The sequence below is a fragment of the Ammospiza nelsoni genome, chromosome 3, assembly GCF_027579445.1.
Source record: "Ammospiza nelsoni isolate bAmmNel1 chromosome 3, bAmmNel1.pri, whole genome shotgun sequence".
Taxonomy (NCBI): domain Eukaryota; kingdom Metazoa; phylum Chordata; class Aves; order Passeriformes; family Passerellidae; genus Ammospiza; species Ammospiza nelsoni.
Window position 1 is genome coordinate 58894944 of NC_080635.1, and position 22438 is coordinate 58917381.

The 22438-nt window shown below is 37.2% G+C and overlaps 1 protein-coding gene across 1 annotated transcript in view; it reads right to left on the reverse strand.

The window, feature by feature from the left end:
* Positions 1-316: 316 nt before the first annotated feature.
* The window catches only part of EYA4 (EYA transcriptional coactivator and phosphatase 4), a 141068-nt gene continuing 118946 nt past the window's right edge, over positions 317-22438 (reverse strand). Inside the window, exons 14-20 of the mRNA XM_059468250.1 lie at positions 17781-17870; positions 11668-11726; positions 11401-11561; positions 9230-9344; positions 7372-7493; positions 6113-6213; positions 317-4348 (exon numbers count right to left, since the gene is read on the reverse strand). Of these exons, the coding sequence (XP_059324233.1) occupies positions 4268-4348; positions 6113-6213; positions 7372-7493; positions 9230-9344; positions 11401-11561; positions 11668-11726; positions 17781-17870 (729 nt within the window). The 3' untranslated portion in view covers positions 317-4267. The remainder of the gene's footprint in view (positions 4349-6112; positions 6214-7371; positions 7494-9229; positions 9345-11400; positions 11562-11667; positions 11727-17780; positions 17871-22438) is intronic.

A 22438-nucleotide genomic window follows, 5' to 3' on the forward strand; every position in this document is an offset into this window, starting at 1 on the left:
ATAGATAATGGATAATGATGAAGAATCATTTTTGCACCCAAATGAGGAAGAGTCCACCCATAAATGTTCTCAGTATGATATTTTTGCTTTAGTTCATCACTGTGAACATCATGTGCAGGGCACAATGATAGCCATTTGGAGCACTGAGTTTGTCAGCAACGAGTGAGCCAGTGTCTACCAGACCCATACATGGGCTCAGGGCTTCTCCAGGCATGAGAGACAAGGGCAGCATGGATGTCAAGAGTCCCAGCTCACACTGGGCTCCTGTAAGAGACACTGCATCTTTCAACCACAAACCAAACAACTTACAACATCGTATAGTGCAGAAAATGACACTTCCATGTGTATTTATTGAGAAATAGTAAAGATGTACATAATTTTACAAGCTTTTAATTTTAATTTACATTTTTTCTTAAATTAGGTAGGCCCTAATAAACTATAATCTGCTAATACATGACAGAGACCCTTGGCTTCAAATCTCCAAAATGCTGCTATTGCTGGGATTTTGGCTAATGTCGCTTCAGCTCCTCTTCAGAGATACTAAATACCATATTCATTTACAGCATATGCCAGGTGTCAATCCTATAAAGCAGAGATGACTTTTGAACTGAAACCCTGGATCTGGATACAACTTCACTGCTAAAACCTAGTCTTCCTATCGTGGGTCAAGCCTATATTCTCCACAAACTGTGCAGTTCTGGTGGGATGCAAGATTTCATCTGCCCCAAGATGAAGAGTGCTTGTATAGAGGACTTTGATTTGGCCTCATCTCCCTTGTCAATGCTTACACAGGAACACACTCTGCATCTGCTTCAGAGGCAAACACTGCTGCTCACACTGGATTTGGATGGGAACAGATCTGGGAGCTAGCTGCTACCTATATCTTTGTGCACCATATCCACAGGCATCTAAAAATACGTGTAATTTTTAGGTTTTTCTGCCCTCTTTTACTGAACTGCACAGAGTTATGTCTAAGATACTATCCCATGACTGTAATCACACAATATTTGTATTTTGCAAGCTGACCACTCAAATGCCTAATGAACATTCAGGTTCTGTATTGAGAATTGCTAGAGGCATTTATTCTGTTTCATTTGCCCAAAATACTTGCAAATGGGGCCTTATGCTCAATCTTGTTGTTGAGGAGAGGCTGAAGGGAAGGTAGTTTCTGATTAATATGCTTCTGAATTAAAATGCACTCAATGTCAAAGTGACCAACCTTCAGTTTAATCTTCTTAGGCCCATCTGGAACAGTCTGGCGAGACTGTTTCTGCCTTGGTTATTTTCTCCTCTGTATTGTTCATGCAGGAAAATATATCAGACTAATTTCTCTCTACAAGACAGGCATGTGCTACACAATTTTATTTAAAGATAAATAGCAAATTTTGCTTAGCAAGAGGGTATTCATTCTCTGAAATTTTGTTTTAGGGTTTTGGTATTGCAAAGCCTTTTGAGCTACATCCTTGAATTTTTTTTGGATACATGTTTGTGTGGATTACTTGTTTTAGCAATTAACTCCTGCTATGGTGGCACACAGAACCTTGTCATGCTCTGTAAAAGTTCCCTCCTTTTGCCTCCATCTCCTCTCTAGAAGTCCATATATTAATTGAGCCATATCTGCCACAGAAAGCTAAGCACAACTCCAAAGAAGGCACTGCAAACCTTTAATAAGAACCAACGGCTGTTGCTGGGCTACTTTTTGTTCTTTCATTTGATTAGGAAAAGAACATTGAAAAGCTGAACAAATAACTTGAGAAATAATATTACTTCATGCATTTAAATAACAATATGACATGTCAAAAAAAAAAAAAAGAAGAAGAGAAAAAAGCTAGTTAACCAAACAAATTTTTTGTTTCATCACATCTTTTACATTGAGATTTTTATGTAATGCTGGAACTTGAGAATGGGTTAAAATTCTTTTGCATTCCAGTAGAAACACTTTTTTTCCCACCTGAAAAACTGAAAAAGCTGTACTACAGATTTTTATGACATGCATTTCCAGGTACTGAAAATACAAAGAAGGTATGCATAATTATTTTTGTTTTGGACACACAAATCTATCACCCAAATATCTACCTAGTCTACAGTGATGTGTGGCGAGTCTCATGTGATGGCTTTAAACAGCCCAGTGATAAAAGATTATTGTTAGTTTGTTGTGTGGTGACTTGTATATCCAATTCCAACACAGCAATGAAATCTGTTTTTATGAATTTATAGAGGAGTTTCACCTTGGACTCGTAGCAGCTCTGGGCTTTCACCTACCAAGTAACTTTGTTAAAAACCTCAACAAAGTTTAAATGAGCAAAGTTACTGCCTGGTAGCTATGGCATGTGATGGCTTCAGAGCACAAAGACGGAGGATTTTCACCTCAGTGCTGACTAATGTGCTCGTGCAGGCATCCTGGAGTTTGCCTTTAACATCTTCTCTGGCAAATAACTCTTCACATAGTCAGTGCACATTCAGCCTCAGGCGTCTCCACATACAGCGTTAAAAATTGAAAAAGTAGTTTCCACCTTCTGCCATGGGAGATGAGCCACTTGCTGCTATTGCAGAGTGCTCAAGCTGCACATGGAACATTAAGGGCCCTATGTGCAGTATGGATCTTGCTCATTTTCCATATGGCAGCACATTCAAAACTTGCAAGGTAATTGCTGCTGTACAGACCATAACTTTCAATAGAAGTTATGGAAGTTAAGGTGATATATTTCTCAAGGTTTCTTCATGAAAATCACCTCCTTATCCTCTCCTCAGATGCCTGACATGCTATTGAAATTTCTGATACAAAAACATTTAGGGTTGTCCCTGTGTAATTGTGTCGAGCAATCAAAAATGTATGAGAAAAATCATGCTGACTCAAAACAAAATACACAAAAATGTGGAACAGAATGGAAAAGCTACCAAAGTGCTGTTTTCTTTACCAAAGTGGATTATTCTCCTGAAGTGGCCAATGCCATCAAGCCAGCAATTTCAGCAGCTTGTGTTGATCCTGAATATGCTAAATGTAGCATCATTTCCACATCTGACAAATAATAGCTTCTTTAGTAATTTTTAATTCCTAATGAACTTGTGTTTTATTCCCCATCTGGGATTAACTCCACATTTTCACCTTCCAGTAATGCCACCTAAACATTTTGTCTGCTGGGTGGAACTTTGCTCTGCTATACACAGCAGATGCACTCACTGTATGGCTTTCAGTGGACTCGGTAATTAATGAATATGGCTCTTAGTTCTCTTGCTGGAGAATCAAGAAATGATGCTGAAGGTGTTAAACAATATTTCTTCTTTTACCTTTCCAAGTAGCGGTCCCCAGTATCAACCTCCCAATATTTTCTCAAAAATTAACTTTTCTCAAAAAATCAGTGGAATTATTCAGAATCCAAATAAAAACACAAACTTTCCTTTATTATTTTTTCTTACTGCAACAAATACTTAAATTCTTTGGTGCAGCCCTGCTCTTTGATTTCTTTGAATTTCAAATTTGGTCATGTCAAAAATTATCACAAAGGTTTTTTTGTTTATCTACAGAGTTTTTAACCAAAATTACATTATAACACACAAACACAGTCTTCTCTTTAAGGCACAACACATCATATGCACATTCTGTTTGCCAAACTTATAAAAGAGACAATATTATATAACCCTTTCCCTCCCCTACCCCCACCCCAAAAAAAAAAAGAAAGAAAAATTGCATCCACTTCCAAAATCAGCTGCTAATAAAGTCACAGTAAATTATTTTCATCAATAATTTACACAAATTACACGTCTAGACAGGATTGTCATTATACAGTCTGAGTGCATTCCAATTCAGATTTTTTGGGTTAGGTAGGCTAAAGTCTGGTTCAAACCTCAGTGCTGAGAATATATCCCATTTTGAGGAATGTTGTTGAACACCACCTTGTTGGCTGGAAAATGCGTTTTGGTGCTTTGCCAGTTCGAGTCCTTTGTTCACTCCTGCCAGGGCTCACTTGGTGTGTACCAGCAACCTCCACAGTTTCAATTCATTTAAAAACGTTGCATATATAAGACCATAGAGCTTTCTTACGTAGCACTAATGCTTTAACTCCATTCAGCAATCTGAATTCTTCAGTTTGGAATTTTGAATTCCAAATATTTCTTCCCTTCTTAAGACAATTCATATGTGTAAAGCCAGAGGCATTGAATCACACATAAAAATTCAGTGTACTTGAAATATGAATACATATATATATATATATGTATGTATATATATATATGTATATATATAAGGATCACCAGCTTTAGAACACAGTTACAAATACTCTAGTTCCAGTGCTTGATGGAGAGCCAAGAGGTCCGAATGACTGGATATCCTCCAGAAAGGCATGTTGTGCTGCGTTTGTTAGAGGAGGGAAAAGGTCAGGAAAGATGAACACTGTGACACAGGGAGGCACACAAGGATATGACACACAAGGACAGTTAGATATTACCAGCTCCTATCTTACACCACTGTGTTTCTGGATTGAGTTTTGCTGTTCAAGTACTGACGAAAGTCAGACCAAAATAGATCTGAGCTTAGCAGCTCAAGTGAAGTTAAAATAATTAGATGATAGCCTTTCTTAATAGTTTCTTTGGAAAATGCCTGTTACTTAGTAAGAGCTACTTGCTTGTTGTTAGCATGCAAGCCTGTACAAAGGAGCATCAACGGGAAGTCATTTGATCCTCCACTTATTTGACTGCAAAATACTGACTAATCATTTAAAGGACTATACCACTTCCATGAAAAGATGTTTCTCACTCAACATTTCAAAATAGAGCTGAATTAGATTTTTTTCTCCATCCAGGCAGAAAAAGAAATGTCTTTGGATAAGAAAATAACACATTTCTAGTTTAAGAAAAGATAATTTGTATTGCAGAAAGCATCATTGTCTGTGAGAGATGCAGGTATACACAGTATTCTCTTTCAGTAATTCATCAGAACAGAGAAAAACAACATACCTCCATGTTGTGTTTAGATCTATTTGAAATGTGCTATATTCATCCATCTCTCTGAATTCTACATCTATCCATGCAATATAGCCAATGTTAAGGAAAAAGCATGCCCAATCAGAAAGCCCACAATCCAACCACCACTGTTTAGCAAAAATTATAAAGGACCCATCACCAGTACTGTACCTATATTAAGGAACCATTTGGAATGAGCATTTTGATTGTTTCCATTTTGTTTCCACTCCAACTACAATGCTAAGATAGTGCTTAATTTTGCTACATCTAGCACAACAAAATTTACATAACTGGTCCTGTACAGACATTGTGAGGAAAAAATTCAATTTCTGCACACTTCCATGGGTTATATTGGGAAGCACAGCACAAATTACTAATTTGATGTTTCTGAACATTAAAAACTTCTTTGCTGAAATTAGACTTGAATCATCATGAGGAAACTAGGAAACAGTTCTTTTTTGGAAACACAGATTTGGTGCACAATCTCTACATTGTGTTATTTTTCCTTTAGCAGATATGTCTTTCTTGAAGCAAATTACATTTTTATCATATTTGCCCCAGTAAACTATATCTATCTTAGCAAAAAAAATTGCACAGTCCTTTAGATGTTTTCCACATTCTCTGTAACACTTCTCTTGAAACATTCCCAATTTCAGCATTTTAAGAAAAACACACCCCCAACCATCATATCATATCATAACCCTTTCTATCTGTTCTGTTTGTCTTTTAATTTGCTTGAAGTTTGTCAGACATTTTTTTCTGCATTATTTTTCCATCTGTTTAAAAAATAATTTATTTGTTTTGGTTTTTTTTTTCTTTCCAAAGTGAAGCAAAGCAAATGCTAGAATCCAAATGGTTCATTTTACTCTAAATGCTGATCTCATCATGCTCTTGTTGGTTTGCATCTGTGGACTGAAATTATTTGTCATTTTGTGCAACACTGACAGAAATGCAAACAGAAAGGCTTGCATTAGTAGCTATGTATCACACCAACATTTCAGAAGACAGGTTACCTTTTTTGCTGCCTGTTCTTCTTCTACACCATCCCCAATTACAACATACACTACTTTTCTGCCAAACCTTTGCATTATTCGTTCAAAGCAACTTTCTTTTCCTGGAAGATAAATGAGATAAGAGTTCAGAGTGAAGTTACCTGATTAGCTGCATGTTCCTCATCTCGGCCATCTCCAATCACAACATAAGTTATGTTAGTGCCAAATCTGGACACTATACGCTCAAAACAGCTCTCTTTGCCTGAAAAACAATGCACTGTTTATTCAAACTATCAAGTGAGTTATGGTGAAGCCTTACAGAGGATTTTTGCAGTGGTAAGACATTGCTACTACTACTTTTAAGTTCCCAACCTTGGGATTTAGAGCCAAATTTGGTAAGAAGCAATGGATTCCCTTAATAACACGTTTCAGGTAAAACTAGGTCTCTTAATCATTACAGGAAAGCCACTAAGATGAAGGAATTAGCAGCACTGCAAAAATGAATAGGTTAGCAAATGAATAATTGAATTTAAATATTTCCTTATGATTGTAATAATATTCTTACAAGGAAAGTAGAAATTTTAATTCTAATGTATCTGCAACAATGAATGATGTAGTAATGAAAAAACTTAATTAAATGATGACTGAGGTAATAGTTCTGCCTGCCACTGCTAGAATATGCACTGCTTTTTCCCTTGTGAAAATAATTTATGAAACATATTGCAATGCTTTTGTCAATGAAGTGATACATTCCATGCTATAAAGGTTGTCATGGATATAGATATGAAGCATTCCTGAACTGATGATTGGTAAAATTTGCAAAATTATCAGTCACTGTATGCTGCATCACATTTCACAGGGATGCCTGCTTTTCTTGGTTTACAGTTTTGCATGCAATTTCCATAAGCCATACATTTCCAAGTCATAATGCACAAAAGGGACACAGCTGTGAACAGAATGGGGAAGAGCCCTTTTGTTATCCAGCAGCACAGGTTCTGTCAGAAACAGCTGCCATTCCCACCACTGACATACCATGGCTCAGGAAAAGGTTTGTGAAGCTGTGGCCTGGCTTGCATAGAGCTGAAGGTCAGAGCAGAGGCTAATTTAACAGAATTTCTGCTCAGATTTGAATTCACAAAAAACTTATCTTCATTCTTTTCTGCAAGTTTTTTTGTTTTCTGGACCATACTGAGCAGCTTCTGAGGCTTTTAATCAGCATCTCTACTCCTTTAGGCATCACTGAAAATAAGGTGAATTTGGAATTCTTTGACATAAACACATCTGAACACATGCAATGCCTAAATCTTGTAACTAAAACTGCTAAGTGTCAGTGAAGTGTTTTGGAATACATCCATTACTGGGGGAAAAAAAAAAAGGTAATGCATTGTAGTCAGAATGGATGAAAGAATATCTTTCTTACCTATTTTGGTTGCACTGTATATATTTTCAATAGGAAAAGCTCCACCTAAGCTGTATAGTAGAACTTTTGCAAGTGCTGGGATAAGCTGGGTTGTTGTTACCAACACGTTTACACAATTACTCCTAAAATGAGAGAAACAGTTTAAGTTTAAATAGTTTTAAAACAGGACCCAAATGTTGATGAGGTGAACCAGCTGTGGAGAGCATATTAAGGATCCCTCAATATTTACCTCCATTCACACAGTAGAGCTGCTCAGCACCATCACTTACAGAAAATGTACATAAAACCCCTAGTGAAAGCCTTTAAAATTATGTAGGCCTGATTTGTAGGAAATATTCCACACTGGCTTATAAAGAATCAGGTCTTTGAAGAGGGGTCTAGTAAAATACAGATATTTAATATAGATAAATACAGATATTTAAGACCATCAACAACCTCCAAAACAAGTTATTTGAATGCTTTGAAAGCATAATTTTCATGCTGGCAATTAATTGTCAGTAGCTACCAGCAAAATAAAAGAGTTTAGATAATACAGAAACATAATTTGCTACTCTTTTATCTATCTTTTATCTAGACTTTTCTCCACAATGGCATTGCTTTCTTCAAGTTTCAAGAGAAAGAATATGTCTGAAGAGAGGGAGAGATAAGAATGATCATGTTAATAAGCTAGCACTGAGTGGTGAGGATGGAAACTTGAATGGAGAAGTTGTGCAGGCCAGAGAATTCAGAGCTGAGCTACTTCAGGCCCTCACAGGCTGGAACATGACCATGATGTGGACATGGAGCTGAAAGTAAATGCTTGTGAGCTTTCCTCCTGGCATTTCCACAAATTCCAAGCAAGACCCCAGGCTGCTATTTTCACCTTTATGTATCTCAATTTCCTGTTATAACATATCAGTAATGTTTAGCTGACTCACAGGTAACTTCTGAAGGTTTACAGCTGTACAGTTACTTGAAGACATGACAAAAGACTATTGTTTAACAATCCTGAGTGAAGGATAACAGTCTTCCAGACTCGTCCACCAATGCTCAACTGCAAAAGTCTCTCTGAAGAGTAACAATTCAGAAAGAAATGCAGAACTAAACACAACAGCTCACACAAATGTGTTACTTTTTTCCTCCTGAAGTGCTTCACACATTGTTAAATAAACAATTAAGAGATAAGCATATTGTAAAAGTTGTTATGTTGAAATTGTTTTTGTGTCTTTCCAAGTTTGTTCTTTCCACTTGACACTGAGTCTTTTTCCAGACATGATCAGAATGCAAGATGACTTAATGTTGCTCTTTTTTGTGGTTTGAAACTAGGTTTTTTTAGGATTTCTGATAAGATACATATTGCATTGCTTACTAAGCAGCAGCAGGGTTCACAGTTTTATTGTTTCAGAGGAACAATACGTTTTATGTTTCAATATTGGGAACTCAGACTTCTAGTTAAAAGCGATTTTTGCTCTTGTGAAAACGTAAGATTTATACTAAGATAAACTGGTTTTCTTGGAAGGACAGAAGAAAAATGTACAGTATTTAGGTAGCACTGCAAATAGGCACAAACACTGAAGGACAGAACAGAGAGCTGTGGAGTTCAGAGAATGCTGTCCACAAGGCAATAAATTAAAAGTTGCTTCAGAATTCTACAATACACTTTAAATGTACACACATTTGAGACGACATTTCATACTATCTTCAGTAAATGCTGGAATCAGGATAAATTAAACCACTTTCCACTTTTCCTGTGTCCTACTCAAAAGTCATAGTAGACCTGTTCTGTTCTTTAAAGGCACTAATTTATTGTAATCTAAAATGTAAAAAAATATCCATTACATGTCTAGAAACTTTTTTTACAGCAGACTCAGATACATACCTTGTGCTGATAATTGATAATGATTTAAGTGCATTTGTAAGCCAGGAGTCTGTCAGAGCTTCAATCTCTGCTCTTAATTGCAACCATGCATCTCTTTTAGCGGGACCCAGGAGTCCTTTAATGTAAGAAAAATGAGAAAAAATATCATTAAATTCTGTATCAGATGGGGTTTATGGTCATTGTTTCTATTTTAAATTCCACTACAACTTGAAAAAAATATCACAGAGAAAATCTATTTTCTTCAACGACCAGGAAATTGTAGATTTTATTTGTACTTCACTATAGCAAGGAATGTCAGATAGTATTTTAGAGAATAATAATAATTAGTTGCATTTCTTTATGTATCAGGCTGCATATCAAAGTATTCCTTTCAGAAAGACATATTTTAAAACCAGCTCTTCCCACATACCTTATTCTGAAATTATCAGAGGCAGTGAAAAGGAGATCCATGTCATTGGGATCATAGGTGAAGATGGTCACAAAAGAAGATACTTTAGAATAAACTGTTTAAAACTGCCCTACTTATGACTCTGCAGATAGTACACATACAAAAATACATTTGTTTGCTGATGGCATGCTCTTTCTGTCCTGTTGTAATTGGCTCCTTTTACAGCATTTAGATCCTGAAATGGCTGCACATCTTATGTACTCATATCTCAGTTGGTTCTTAAAAGATGCTCCTCAAAAATCTCTTTTTGGGTATAAATTGTCAGACGTTGAAAAATACCCAGCCTATTGAATGTTGAGACATGAATTTGCTGGAACCAATGTATTTTAAATGTAGATTTGGAAGAGCAGGGAAATAGGCTTCCTGAACTTTAGTATCCCTCTTCTCTTTCACACCCTGCAAGTGATGATGATTGTCTTCAAAAATCAGAAGTGAAATAATCTAAAAATATATGGACTGATCTTGCCTTCTGATAATTTCTAGCAGCTCTTTTGAAATAAACAAATACAGATAAGCTACAAAAATCATTTAAAAAGCTAAGATGTGGAGGATGACTGAAGAAACCTGCCCATTAAGGATGGCTTATATTTCAGATGCAGGATATGTGGGAGACAATAAAAACCTTAATCCAGTGCACCACATTTCTGCACTCTATTTGCAATGTTTTGTTCCTCTCAGTGTGTTTCCCTGTGCTATGCTCTTGGACTTGTTCTCTAATCACTGTTAAAGGTTTTATGAAATGCAGCAGCTTCAGAATCTTAGACGCATCAGGAGATAAAAGAAAACCCAGTAAACTTTTGGTTAACACCGTTTCAAGAATTATTAATACGTAACAACTCTATTCACAACACCAATGAAAGGCAAAGTAGGGCAAGTGAAAGTCAGCCCTCTACTACCACACTTTGGTCCTATTGTTTCACGCTGTGGTGAGGAAAGACCAAACTTCTGAGAGTGAAAATACGTGACTGTAGCAATTATTGAAGACTTTTAAGTATTCTCTGTTCCCACAGTCTATTGTTGAGAAGGTCAGCTGGCACATTTCCCTCCTCAGAAGAAGGCTGGCTGTCTCTGCAAGGCACACAGGACTATCCAGGACAGATTCTTTTGGCTCTGCTGCCTGATTGCCTACAATTTACTGGTGCAGACATATGTGAGTCCATGAATTAAAACAGTAATAGCAAAGTTCTTGTCCCAAATGAGATTTGGACTGATTGGAGACAAAATTGCGTAAGCTCCAGAGTCAACAAAAGGGGCTATTGGCATGGCAGTGATAGAATTCTCTTGCATCCACTGGTGAAAACAGACCAGCAGGTACCCAGCAGAAAGTTTAGGCAACAGTGTTGTTACCAACCAGATCATGAAAATGTAGGATGGAAATGGCCATCCACAACCAATTTGTGCTGTGAAACTATACAATATCTTTCTTAGAACAACAGCAAATCTGAAGTAGTCTAAGTGGTTCAACAAATCAGCTGGCTCTGAGGGAGGAAAATGGGCTCTGTGGAAGCTAATTGGGAGCTTGCTTTGTTTCCCCAACTGCATTTGCCCTGCAGAACAGCATGTGGCTTTGCCTTTACAGTCAGTAGCTTTCAGCAGACTTTGGTTCGGTCATATCACTCTCCATTCCCTCTGTGGCTTCCCAGGCTCCTTCCCTGGGTGCAGCTCATCACCATGCAGCTTAGACTGATCAGCATTCAAAGCTGGTTTTGCTAATTGAACTCACCTCCTATGTTGTTCTTGTAAGTATTATACAACTCTTTTACTCTTCTGTAACGGAAAGCCAGCTTCCTCATCCAGTCAACCCCTCCTCTTACACCTGTTGGCAGACAAAGGTTTGCACTACTTGCAGCTGCATGGAAGCCATCAGTTGCAAAACTGTAGGTACTGCAAACACCCAAAATACAGTAAAAATAAATACAATGTATTCCTGTGAATGCTCAAATTATTTAATCTTTAAAAAAGATAATAAAAAAATATTTCTGTATCTTACCTTAGGTCTTGTCCATTATCATCTGAAGAAACATCATCTATATGAACTTGATCGCATTCCTGTTAGAAAGAAAGCAAACCCAAATGACAAATCCATCTTATGAGAGAGTGCAATCACCCTTCCTGGAAGTGTCTAAAAGTTGTGTGGATGTGGCACTTGGGGACACGGTTTAGTGGCGAGCACGGTGGGCTGGGCTAATGGTTGGACGAGGGGATATTAGAGGTATTTTCCAACCCGAACCACTCTGCGCACCGCAGGCTTAGTACAGAAGAAACGAGCAGTGCAGGCACTGGCTGCACCAGGAGGTGGCAGCCTGTGCACACCCACAGTTTCCTACTGCTTTAAACTTCAACTTCTACACAGTATGAATCACTAAACAGACCTTAAAAAAAAAATATGCAATTTTGGGGTGATTTTTAGGAGTAAAATTTTCTGAATTGTAAATCCACCAAAATTATAAGTCTCATTTACAGCCTTCCTAGTATACCAATACTTGAAAATCACATAAACCTTATTTTCCCACTCCCTCAAAGCAATTGATGGTGAACCTCAACAGGAGTAAAACTTATGTTAAGTAGTTTGGACACTTATCAGGTTCTTATTTTAATTTATGTGAGTGCCTTTGGCTGGAAAATCACATATAATCAGCAATCCTACAGAACTTGATTATTTCCTGGCTTTGGAAGGGATGGAAAGAATTTGAGGGAACTGAGGGACATTGGAAATATGAATTCCCCTCCAAGACAGCCTCATAATTGGGCAGCTATCAAATCTCCTTATCTGCACAGTGGTTAGAGCACAAAGATAAGAAACTGTGGTGATAAAAAAAGTACATATATAAGCTAAGCTATCATGTATTATATAATTGCTTTCAATAGTTGCTGGAACTAACACCTTAACCCAAAGACACACCTGAAATTCAGTGTCCATTTAAGTCAGCCCTTAATTCAGGCTCTCTGTGACATGCATGGGTATGTCCTTCTAGGTTTCCAGTCTTTGCCTCGTTACAGTGGTAAATTGTACAGATAAAAGATAAATCTGAACAGAGGAATGATTTCCAAATGTGTAAGACACAAGTTCCTAGAGTGTGAATTTAGGGAATTATCATTTCATCTTTCTACTTTGTTTGCTTTGCAATGAGCAAAAGCTTAAGAGACTTCTACTCACATGAACTAGGCTGTTTCAAGAGGCAATTATGTATAAAACAAATACCTATAATTCAATTTTCAAATACATAATTTCATTGCATCATACAAGCAATCATAATCTAAAATATTGGGCCAAAGCTAAAAGAAAGAGTTACCAAGCTCTCCTTATGTGGCTTATTCCATTAAGATAGGATAACAGAGCTGTGTTCAAGGAACAGGAATGAAGCATTCTTTCCCTCACTGGAGAAATAAATTGTTTTAAGTCAGTCTGAGGAGATTATCTTGAGCTGTAGAATATTTTTAAGAAGCTATTTTTGGATGTAAATAGCTGATGAAGAGAGAAAATAAAGGGAATGCGGCAGCTGAAATAAAATATTAATTTCTTTATCTTTATTCATCATTTATACTCCAGGAAAAAAATGGAACTATGCTTCACCCAGTGTAGGATAGGAACTCAAAAATCAGAAAAAAAGCCTATGGGAAAAATTCTGACTCTGTGTTTTGCAACATCTGGGCAATATCAGGCTTCCTAATCACATTCACAGATTTCCTTGGAACTTGTAAAAGTATTAAGTTTAAAAGTTTAAAATCTTGTGAAGAAGGTATACTAATTAAATGAAAGGCATACAAAAGCCTTGATGGATCAGGAGTGTCTGCTGATGTTTAGGTTTTGTTAAGCCTTTCAGCTACATTGTTCCAGCCTTGAAAATTCTAGGTAAATGTTCTGCTGATAATTTCATTATTAAGTTAAATATGAGTGGGTGGCAAAGGCTCAGCTGTTTAATTTTTTTTTGTCTCACAGTTGGTTCATTGTGGTTCTGTGACTGACTCTGGAAACAGGATGAGGGGACCATGCAGTTTTCTGATTACTCATCCCCTTGTCTCTGCAAGAAGGTTGTTAATATAGGAGTTAACATAAAGTTATATAGGAGATCAACCCAACAGCATTCTCCAACTTCCTCTTTATCCCCCTTCCTTTTCTCCTCTGGATCTATGGGTCATCTCCTCTGTACACGCTGACAATACACATTTTCTGACCATCAAACAAGCTCATGTGCCCATCACTCTTTTTTTTTTACTTTGTTTTCTTGTTTACTTATCTACTTCAACTAAAATGTTTACCTTTTACAAATTCACTTACATTGTGTGGAAAAACCTTGCTATTAAAACAAAAAAAAAAAGCAGATCGTTTGAGCAGATTTGAGATAGTTCTCTACTTTTCTCAAAAGAAACAGGAAACTAGTGGCACAGCACTACATCTGAGTTTGCCTTTAAATGACACTAAAGAGTTATGGGAAAGAAAGCAAGCTCTTTGTCAACTTAAATATTAAGGTAAAATAATTTTCACATCAGCTACAGTACTGGTTAAGCTCAAGTCACAGTGGCTGTCAGTGCAATGTCAGAACTAAGAAACAGAAAAATACATTTCCTGTTAGAGCAAATGCAGGAAAGAAATCTAAGTATAGTATCTAGCTTTTGTTAGAAGCAATACTAATTAAAATTATATTTGAATGCAGCCAATTCTTTGCAGCAATTTTTAGAGCCTGAAAATTTAAGAGTAAAGAATAATTACATCATCCATAAAACTTATCATCTTGGACCAGACAATTACTTCATTATCCAGTAAAAGCACTGACTTACCAGGCTGAACACAAAACTTCACTATGCTTTCTTAGGCTATTCCGAAAAGCCCTTTTAATATATATGCTTCAGTCTTTCTTAAAACTAGTCTTACCTGCCTCCCAAATTCTGAGAGTTACCTAAATCTTATTTTTAATTTCTAATTTCTATTTCTAGTGAGAAAAAAAAAAGGACAAAATCTCCTTTAAAGTATGATAGGATAATGATAAAAATTGAAATATAATTCAGTTTGTTTGAAATGAATACTCTTTCTATTCATTGACCTGAAAGTGGAGAGGAATAATTGGAAGATTCATGTCTGAATTACTACTTGCAATTTGGAGAAATTGTATTTTTGATGTGTGTAATATGCCTTACCTAGTATATATTTACCTATTATACATTTCTAAATGCTGTCTTAGAATTAATACTAAGATATGAAGAAAACCTCAGTTTTATTCCTTACCTGGCTGAAAAGAGAATGCCTTAGTTTGGCCATTATTATAAATCTGAGTCCCATCCCTAAGCGTTGTTTAGGCATATGAACTTTCTGGAACACCAGACTCCTATTTTCATGGCAAAACACCAACTGCCCTCCCGAGTGAAACTTCTCAAGCTAACTAAAATTTATACCCTGAGAATGCAGTAGCTGGAGAAGAGCCTAGCCTGAAATAAAAGTGCAGCTTGGCTGATTAGAACATGGGTTACTGGGTCAGCAGGGAGTGTCTCAGCAGATTGGAATTCCTGCATCAGCAGTCGCTGCAGCGACACAGATTTGCATCGAGGAAGGAAAACTTTCTTTTTGTATGTGATAACTTCAATAACTTGGTTATTATTCCTAGAACCTGCTATGCAGTTTTTGTAAGCAAGAAAGACAGGAAAAAAAGAAAGTTTAGAGATGTAGGGATTGGCGTAAATATTACAGGTACACAGGTTCAGTAGTACTTCACAGTTGTCATGTCCAGAGCCACGAGGTTAACTGTGGGCTGAAGATGAAAGCAAGACAGAAGGCGTGGGACCTGAGGGCTCACCACTGAAAAAGTGACAAGATAAACGGATAAGCAATCTGTCTGCCTAGGAAATAAAGGCCTGTTTCATTTCCTCCAGTGAGAACTGAAGGTCTCGTGTCTTGATGGCCATGATCATCAGCAGCTCAGCACTCAATTCTGCTACCCTGGGGGAGGACAGAGAGAGGAAGACAGAGAAAGAGAGATGGGGAGAGGAGGGGAGATGAGGGAGAGAACCAAGTCAGACTCTGGGAATTCTCAAAATTCATTACACCTTCATGCAGATGCACTTTAATATTCAGTAATGGCCATGTGCTCGGCAAACAGATTTAAACAGACATGTTTATCCATCAGCATAATCAAGGCTGCCTCTACATGCTTGGGCACTTTATCCTTTTTGCTAAGAAGATAGAAAATTCCTGGTCTTCTCACACACAGAGAAATGTATGCGTACAACTCATTTCAGCACATGAACTTTGGAATTTTGGTAATTTTGTAACAGAGTTGGTTTTGAGGCCAAGATGAATTCTGAGCCATAAAGTACAAAATTTCTTGTAGAAATTGAGATTATTAAATATATATATATAAATTGCTTTTAGTCAAATCAAACTGATTGATTTACGAGACTCTCTGAGACAGTTCCCAAGTACTATTTTTTTTATTCATCTAAAGCTGGGAACTGTTCAAGCTCTGGAATGAGCTGGCATATGAGTTTTTGGACAGGGGTATTAAAACCATCCTATGAAGATTAGCCAAAGTGTAATGATCCGCCTATGACAGCTGAACTTATGAATCTACAGACGAAATAAATAATGAGAGAAAGGAATGAAGTTTCAGTGGCCATAAGTAAGAATAAAGAAGTCTGGAAGGAGGGCAAAGCTCCATTTTGCTGAACTCTTCTGCTTGAACTCAGCACAACATTGAAGAACAGATTCTACAGAATGGCTTAAATTTCGTTCATGCCACATAAACTCTGAACATGCAGGGGCAAAGGTCTGCTAAAAAGAAATTTAAGAAATGTTTTGAAAAATTTATTTGGAATCTCTCCCTGGTACAGGGCACCAGAAGGAGACATTCACTGAATGTACTTGCATTGTCAAGAGATGCCTCGATAACTGCAATAAAGCACACACTGAGAAAGGCATGTCCAGGGCTTTACTTGCTTTGGTTTCTGCTGCTGCAAGGAGGAAGTGCAGGTCAGGTGTGGAGTGAAGTAGATTCCAGTTTCTTGACTTAAAAAGAGCTAAGAATAAATGAGATCTGCAGGGGATGATGAAGACAACCACAAACTGGTACCTTCTGGTTTTCTTACTACCTACTTGATGAAGGGACAAAAGACAAAATTTACATCCCAGTGGATGGAAAAAATTCACTTATCTTTATTTTGTCTATTCAGTCACCAGAGACCTTTCTCTGGGATTCAAAATAAAACCTTGAAGTCTTCCAGCTCCCATTCATGGCAAGTATCTGTCCGTGGAAGGAAGTCTGGGATCTACTCTCAGTATGAAAACAATCATTTTAGACCAGCAGAAGGTCTGAAAAACCCCTGGGTTAATTTGAATACTGTTTTTCACCCCGTGTCTTGACACACATGGTTGTAGGCTGTCACTGTCTATGTTAATAGATCTGGGTTCTTAAGAGTGAAATAAGAAGCCTGTGAAGCTCAGCTACAAGCCTGCTCCCAGACCACTGTCCCTGTGAGAGTCCATCCATGTCCTTTGACAGGTGAGCTGCCCACCTGCCAGAGGGCACTTCCTAGGTCTCCTTCTGACCAATTGCCAAATTATATTCCCTGGGTAGATTGTGACAATGCATTGATTGCCTGGTTACCTTGGGAAGAGAAATCACTGATCAGAACATCTATCACAGTCCCAGCTCTCTGATGCTGCTTTCTTTGAGGTAAATGAAGAATATTCTACATTTCAACAAGTAACACAAGCCTGTAGCCAAAAGGCTGCCTAAGAGAAGAACATCTCTTCTGGTCAGATGAGGGCACCCATTGAAAGCAAATGAACATGGAGAACTTCAAGAGAAGAACGTGAGGCATGCATGTTGCCATCCTGGAGATGACAGCAGACAGCTTTACACACATGGAAACCAAAAAAGATGGACAAAGAAAGGAATGGGTAGTTTGCAGATTCTCTCTCTCACTGAGTTTCACAGAAGGACTCTGGTGGCACCAGAAGTCAGTGCCACTGGATAACCTCTCTCTGATCAGAGTATGACAAACCCAAAAACTACACAGGCAGAAATGTCACACATAATAAACACTAATGCACAACAAAGCCACTAAGTTAAAAATCAGGAATACCGGTGCTAGCATTCCTTTGATTCTTACCTCTAAATCATTAAAAAATAAATGTGTGTCAGCAAGATTAAAAATCATTTCTTCCATTCGTAGTCCAAGGGTCACTGCCATGGGTGGATCCTTAAAAAACAAAAAACAAGATCAGCTATTACATACTTCTAACTTATATAAGAATTACTTTAAAAAATTATGTATATAAAGTGTTTTGAAAAATTAACACTGTTAGAAATTTCCCTGAAATCCTTTCAGTAATAAGCTATTTTAATATAATGCTGCAATAAGACACTGCTAAACCTCTGTTTGTGAGAAAATTCAGAGAGCTGTGGATGCTGAAAAATCAAATTTTTTAAAGCTGAGAATTTGCAAACTGGCTGAACTGACAGGAAAACATCTGGTGACCATAAACGTACACATAAATATAAACATAAACAAGTATAAAGAAGACTGGAAATAGGGATGGCACTTTTCATAAAACATGTATGCAGGAACATATTTTTCTGGGAAAAGCATATATAAGTTTGTTGTTTGCTACAGATCCCTTCATTGCTGGTGAAACAAGGAAACACTGTCCCTGGATAAGATTAATTCAAATTGTTGCATTTGTTTGTAGGTCGTCTTTCACACTCTCAAATTGCTCTGCCTCAGCAAGACACCACAAATCTCCTGATCTGCAATAACACTGTCTGAGAGCATTAAGTATACAGCTAAGGCAAGGTAATGAATTCAGATTTTCTGGGTTTGCTAGGAGAGAGGTAAAGCAGATTTGTGTTACCGTACAGTTGGTTTAGAGCAATGGTCCTGGTGCTTTGCTGACACCTAGTAATTAGTTTGATTGTTGCCCTAATCATCTGCCTGAGCTTGTGGGGTGCCGTTAACTTCTTAATGCTTAACACAACTGCAGTGGACTTTTAAAACACATGCAGTTCTCATCAAAATATGATAAAAATATTTCATAATTTAATCTCTGACTGACATGAGCAAATTTTCAGAATCCCTTCTTAAATACTTTGAGATTTAAAGTCTAAATATTTACCAGCATGTAGCAACAAAATCTCACAAAACCTCAAATGATCATTTGTTAGCATTAGGATGAAAGACTTCCCAACCAGGATCAGACACTCACTACTCTAGGGCTTTGCAATGACGGAATAAAAGATGGCTTTTGCATTCAAGCACTTAATAACTAATGGTAAAATCTGAAACACTGACATACTTTGACTCTTGCTCATGGAAAAGGCATACTTGAAGGGGAGAATAGTGTTCAAGAAGTTGTAACGATCCAATATTATACCCAATTCTCTGGCGGTGAAAGGAAGTATTTTTATGTAGATCCTTGAACGGATCTAGAGTACCTTTCAGAAGCCAAAAACAAATGCAAGAACAGAATTTTATCCATTCTGTCTTCTGTAGTAATGATAAATGGATTTGAAAGTCACATGGTTGAAGTCAGCACCAAGTGCAAAGATCAGATTTCCAAAAGGATGATTAAGGAACACCATTAAGAGATTAGCAAAACTCATGTTAGGCACTGACAACACAAATCACTAAAATACCCAGGACTCACGAGATTCCTCATCAAGCCATAACACTTTTATCAAAATGTCATCACATATAAACACGTGTTTGTCTCTTTCATTTGCATTTTCTGTGCATTGTAAATAGAAATCTTTTCTCTCTAGATACAATATAACAGAGAGTATTTGCAATACACTTCTTTACTTCTATCCCACGAACACTAAAGTATGTGTAGAATTTTATGCACAGGTGGAAACTCATTATTATTTATATAAGCTATTCACTGGAGTGCTTCCAAAGCTGGAATCTCAGACATTTAATTCTCAGCCTCTTTTTTACCCCTTCCTGGGCAGAAGCAGACTTGAATGCAGAAATTTCCTATAACGTTTTCCATTATAATTCAATTTGTTTTTACAGAAACTACCAACTATGTATGACAATTTCCTGCCTTGCCTGGTATAGGTGAAAAATGTAAATGTGACAAAGCTCTTATGATTTTCTTATTAATAGTATTTTAGTAACCAGTTATGCCTGACTATTACTATTAAAATTATATTTCCTACATTCCTGTTTTGACAAAGGCATGAGAAGACTATTGCTAGGTATGGTATGTAAAATAAAATAAAGCAAAGCAAAGGAATTCATTTCAGCTTAGCATAAAATCACTCTGGGATCTCCCTGTACAACCTCTGCTAGGGAGAATTGCTGGAATTGAATTCTCAAGATATGAACAATTCTTCCCTTAATAAATTGACCAAAATTTTGCACTGCAACTGTTTACCAAGAATTAAAAATTATGTTCCATCCAGCTCTTGCCAGGTTAAGTTCTTTCCTTCACATAAAAAATAGACAAGAAAGCAGATTTTTAAGGGTCTTGTGGCTTTATAGTGTTTGCACAATATGGAGGAACATGGCAATCATAATTTTACTGTCTTTCAGCCTGAAGCTGAAGTTACAGACTGATTCAAGTGGCACAAAGGACCGTGTGTTGAAAAGAAAGCAAGAAACTTGCAATTGGTACAGAACTTAGCACAGCAAACTGAAAAACTTAGTAAGAGGCAGACTGAATTTCTGTCAAAATTGTATTTTGTGCTACTCTGCACAAGCACACACAATAGAGGAAAAAAAGATTAATAAAAAATCTGGAAGTTTTCGCCAGATAATTCACAGAACAAAGAACAACTCTTTGGCCCACAGAGGTATGATGTTAGCCAGATATCATTAGTGTGCAGAAGAATCAAGACCAGCTACAAAACTTTTATACACCTAAATACAAATTACTTTAGTTATGTTAAGATGAAGGCACTAAACTGGAGCCAGACTGTCTGTCTGTGGACTTCTGTACCAGACTGGTCCATCCATTGGAATGCCTCCTGGGAGACTAGATAAAAATATCCTGGGAGGACCAATACTTAAATGTTTTGATCAAGTGGAGAGTAACTGGAATAAAGCCCCAAAAGCTCAGTGTCCATTAGTGGAAGAGATGTATTTAATACTGTTTTGGAATGTCAGGTTTCAGCACATGCTCAAAATAATTTCATTTCTTAGGAAAAAATCTGCAAACACCAAAGTAACTTTAATAAAACCTTGGAAAATGAAGAGATAAACAGACTGCTAGGCAGATTCATTGTGACAGGAATTTGCATGCATGAAGCCTTAAAAATAAACAAGAAAACAAGCAAAATTTTAAGAAGTTATTTTCAATGGATGGCTGTCCTGCACAGACTTAAAACAAAATTGACCTTGGGAAAAAGTGGAAACGCTAGCATTAAGTACCAATATTTTAGCTTAAAGAGACTTCTGTATGTTATGTAGGTTCTTAGCTCTAAGTTCAGCCCTCACTCTCTCATAGGGGACACTTGTCCCAGGAGAAATTCATGTGGGTGGTGATGGAGGAAGAGAACACATCTCTTCTTGGTAAGCGTAGCTGGTGGCTGATGAAGGAAAACTCACGTACTCCATAGGGAGTTTCTGTTCCATGCTCTCTAGAAGACAGTAGGAAAATCAACTCAGAGGTCTCAGACAAGGAGGGAGTGAATGGAGAGGATAACTGGAGGTGATGAGAGATACACTATTAATACAAGTGGACAAGATAATATTTAGGAGTGAATTTGGGAATGCCATTACGGATGTTAATGGTGACAAAGCTTTTGTGTTTAATGAGCAGACAATGAGACAGTAGCAGTAAAAAGCTTCTGAGCCCTTTCCAGAGAAGTGCACAAGGTTAATGAGGCTTCCCTGACAACTTTCTGTCATTTGCAATGTTACAAAAAAATGGCCAAATATGATCATCAAGTGTGGATTTGTTTTTATTTTTGCACTTGGAAATCACATTCTCCATCTTCTAAGCTCACAAAGGAATTTTATTCTTCTTCTAAAGAGTTGCACTTTGAGTCACAGCATTAATCTGGGAATCCTAGCTCTCTGGATTGACCTGGGAGAAATGAATAAAATATAAATGTTTGGAGCTAGAAAAAGTCCAGCTTAATCATCCTTCAATCAGCAAGAATAACTGGAATGTGATGGAGCAAAGAATACACACTGTTCACAGGGAATAAGAATGTACCTCATAAACTTTTAAGAGATGATAACATCTCCTAACAGATGTCCTGTCACATCCATAAATGCTCACTTAAGAGCTCAGCATTGCAGAAAACCTTATCTGTCAACTGGTGCTCAGCTGCAAAAACCATCATCATCCACACAAGTCATAAGGTAACAGCTCCAATGCCAATGTTCACAATTTGCTACTGCAGTAAGTAATTAAAAATAGAAGTGTACTGGTTTAATGAAGTACAATGCAGATGAGCAAACGAATGGAAAAGTGAGAGGTGATCTTACTGCTGGAAGGCAGCACAGCTTTCCTGAAACCTAACACAGGTGTAGTGTAGTTTTTATTCCCTTTCTATGTTAGCCCAGTAGAATAACCAATATACCAAAAGCCAGAGAAACAGCCACAGGTAGACAACAGCAAGGCATGGAATATTCTCCTGGAAAAGCTCTATATTTTAAATGCAGAACTGATACTTTGGCCAAATTCTGGACAAATCTCTCCCATTTCAGTTGAGTTTAAAGCAATACTCTACAGGCACTCAGATAAGCAGCAGCAATTTGTCCCATTTTTAAAGAGATGCTTGCAGTAGCATCCTTCAGCAAATCACTAATTCTGTTTT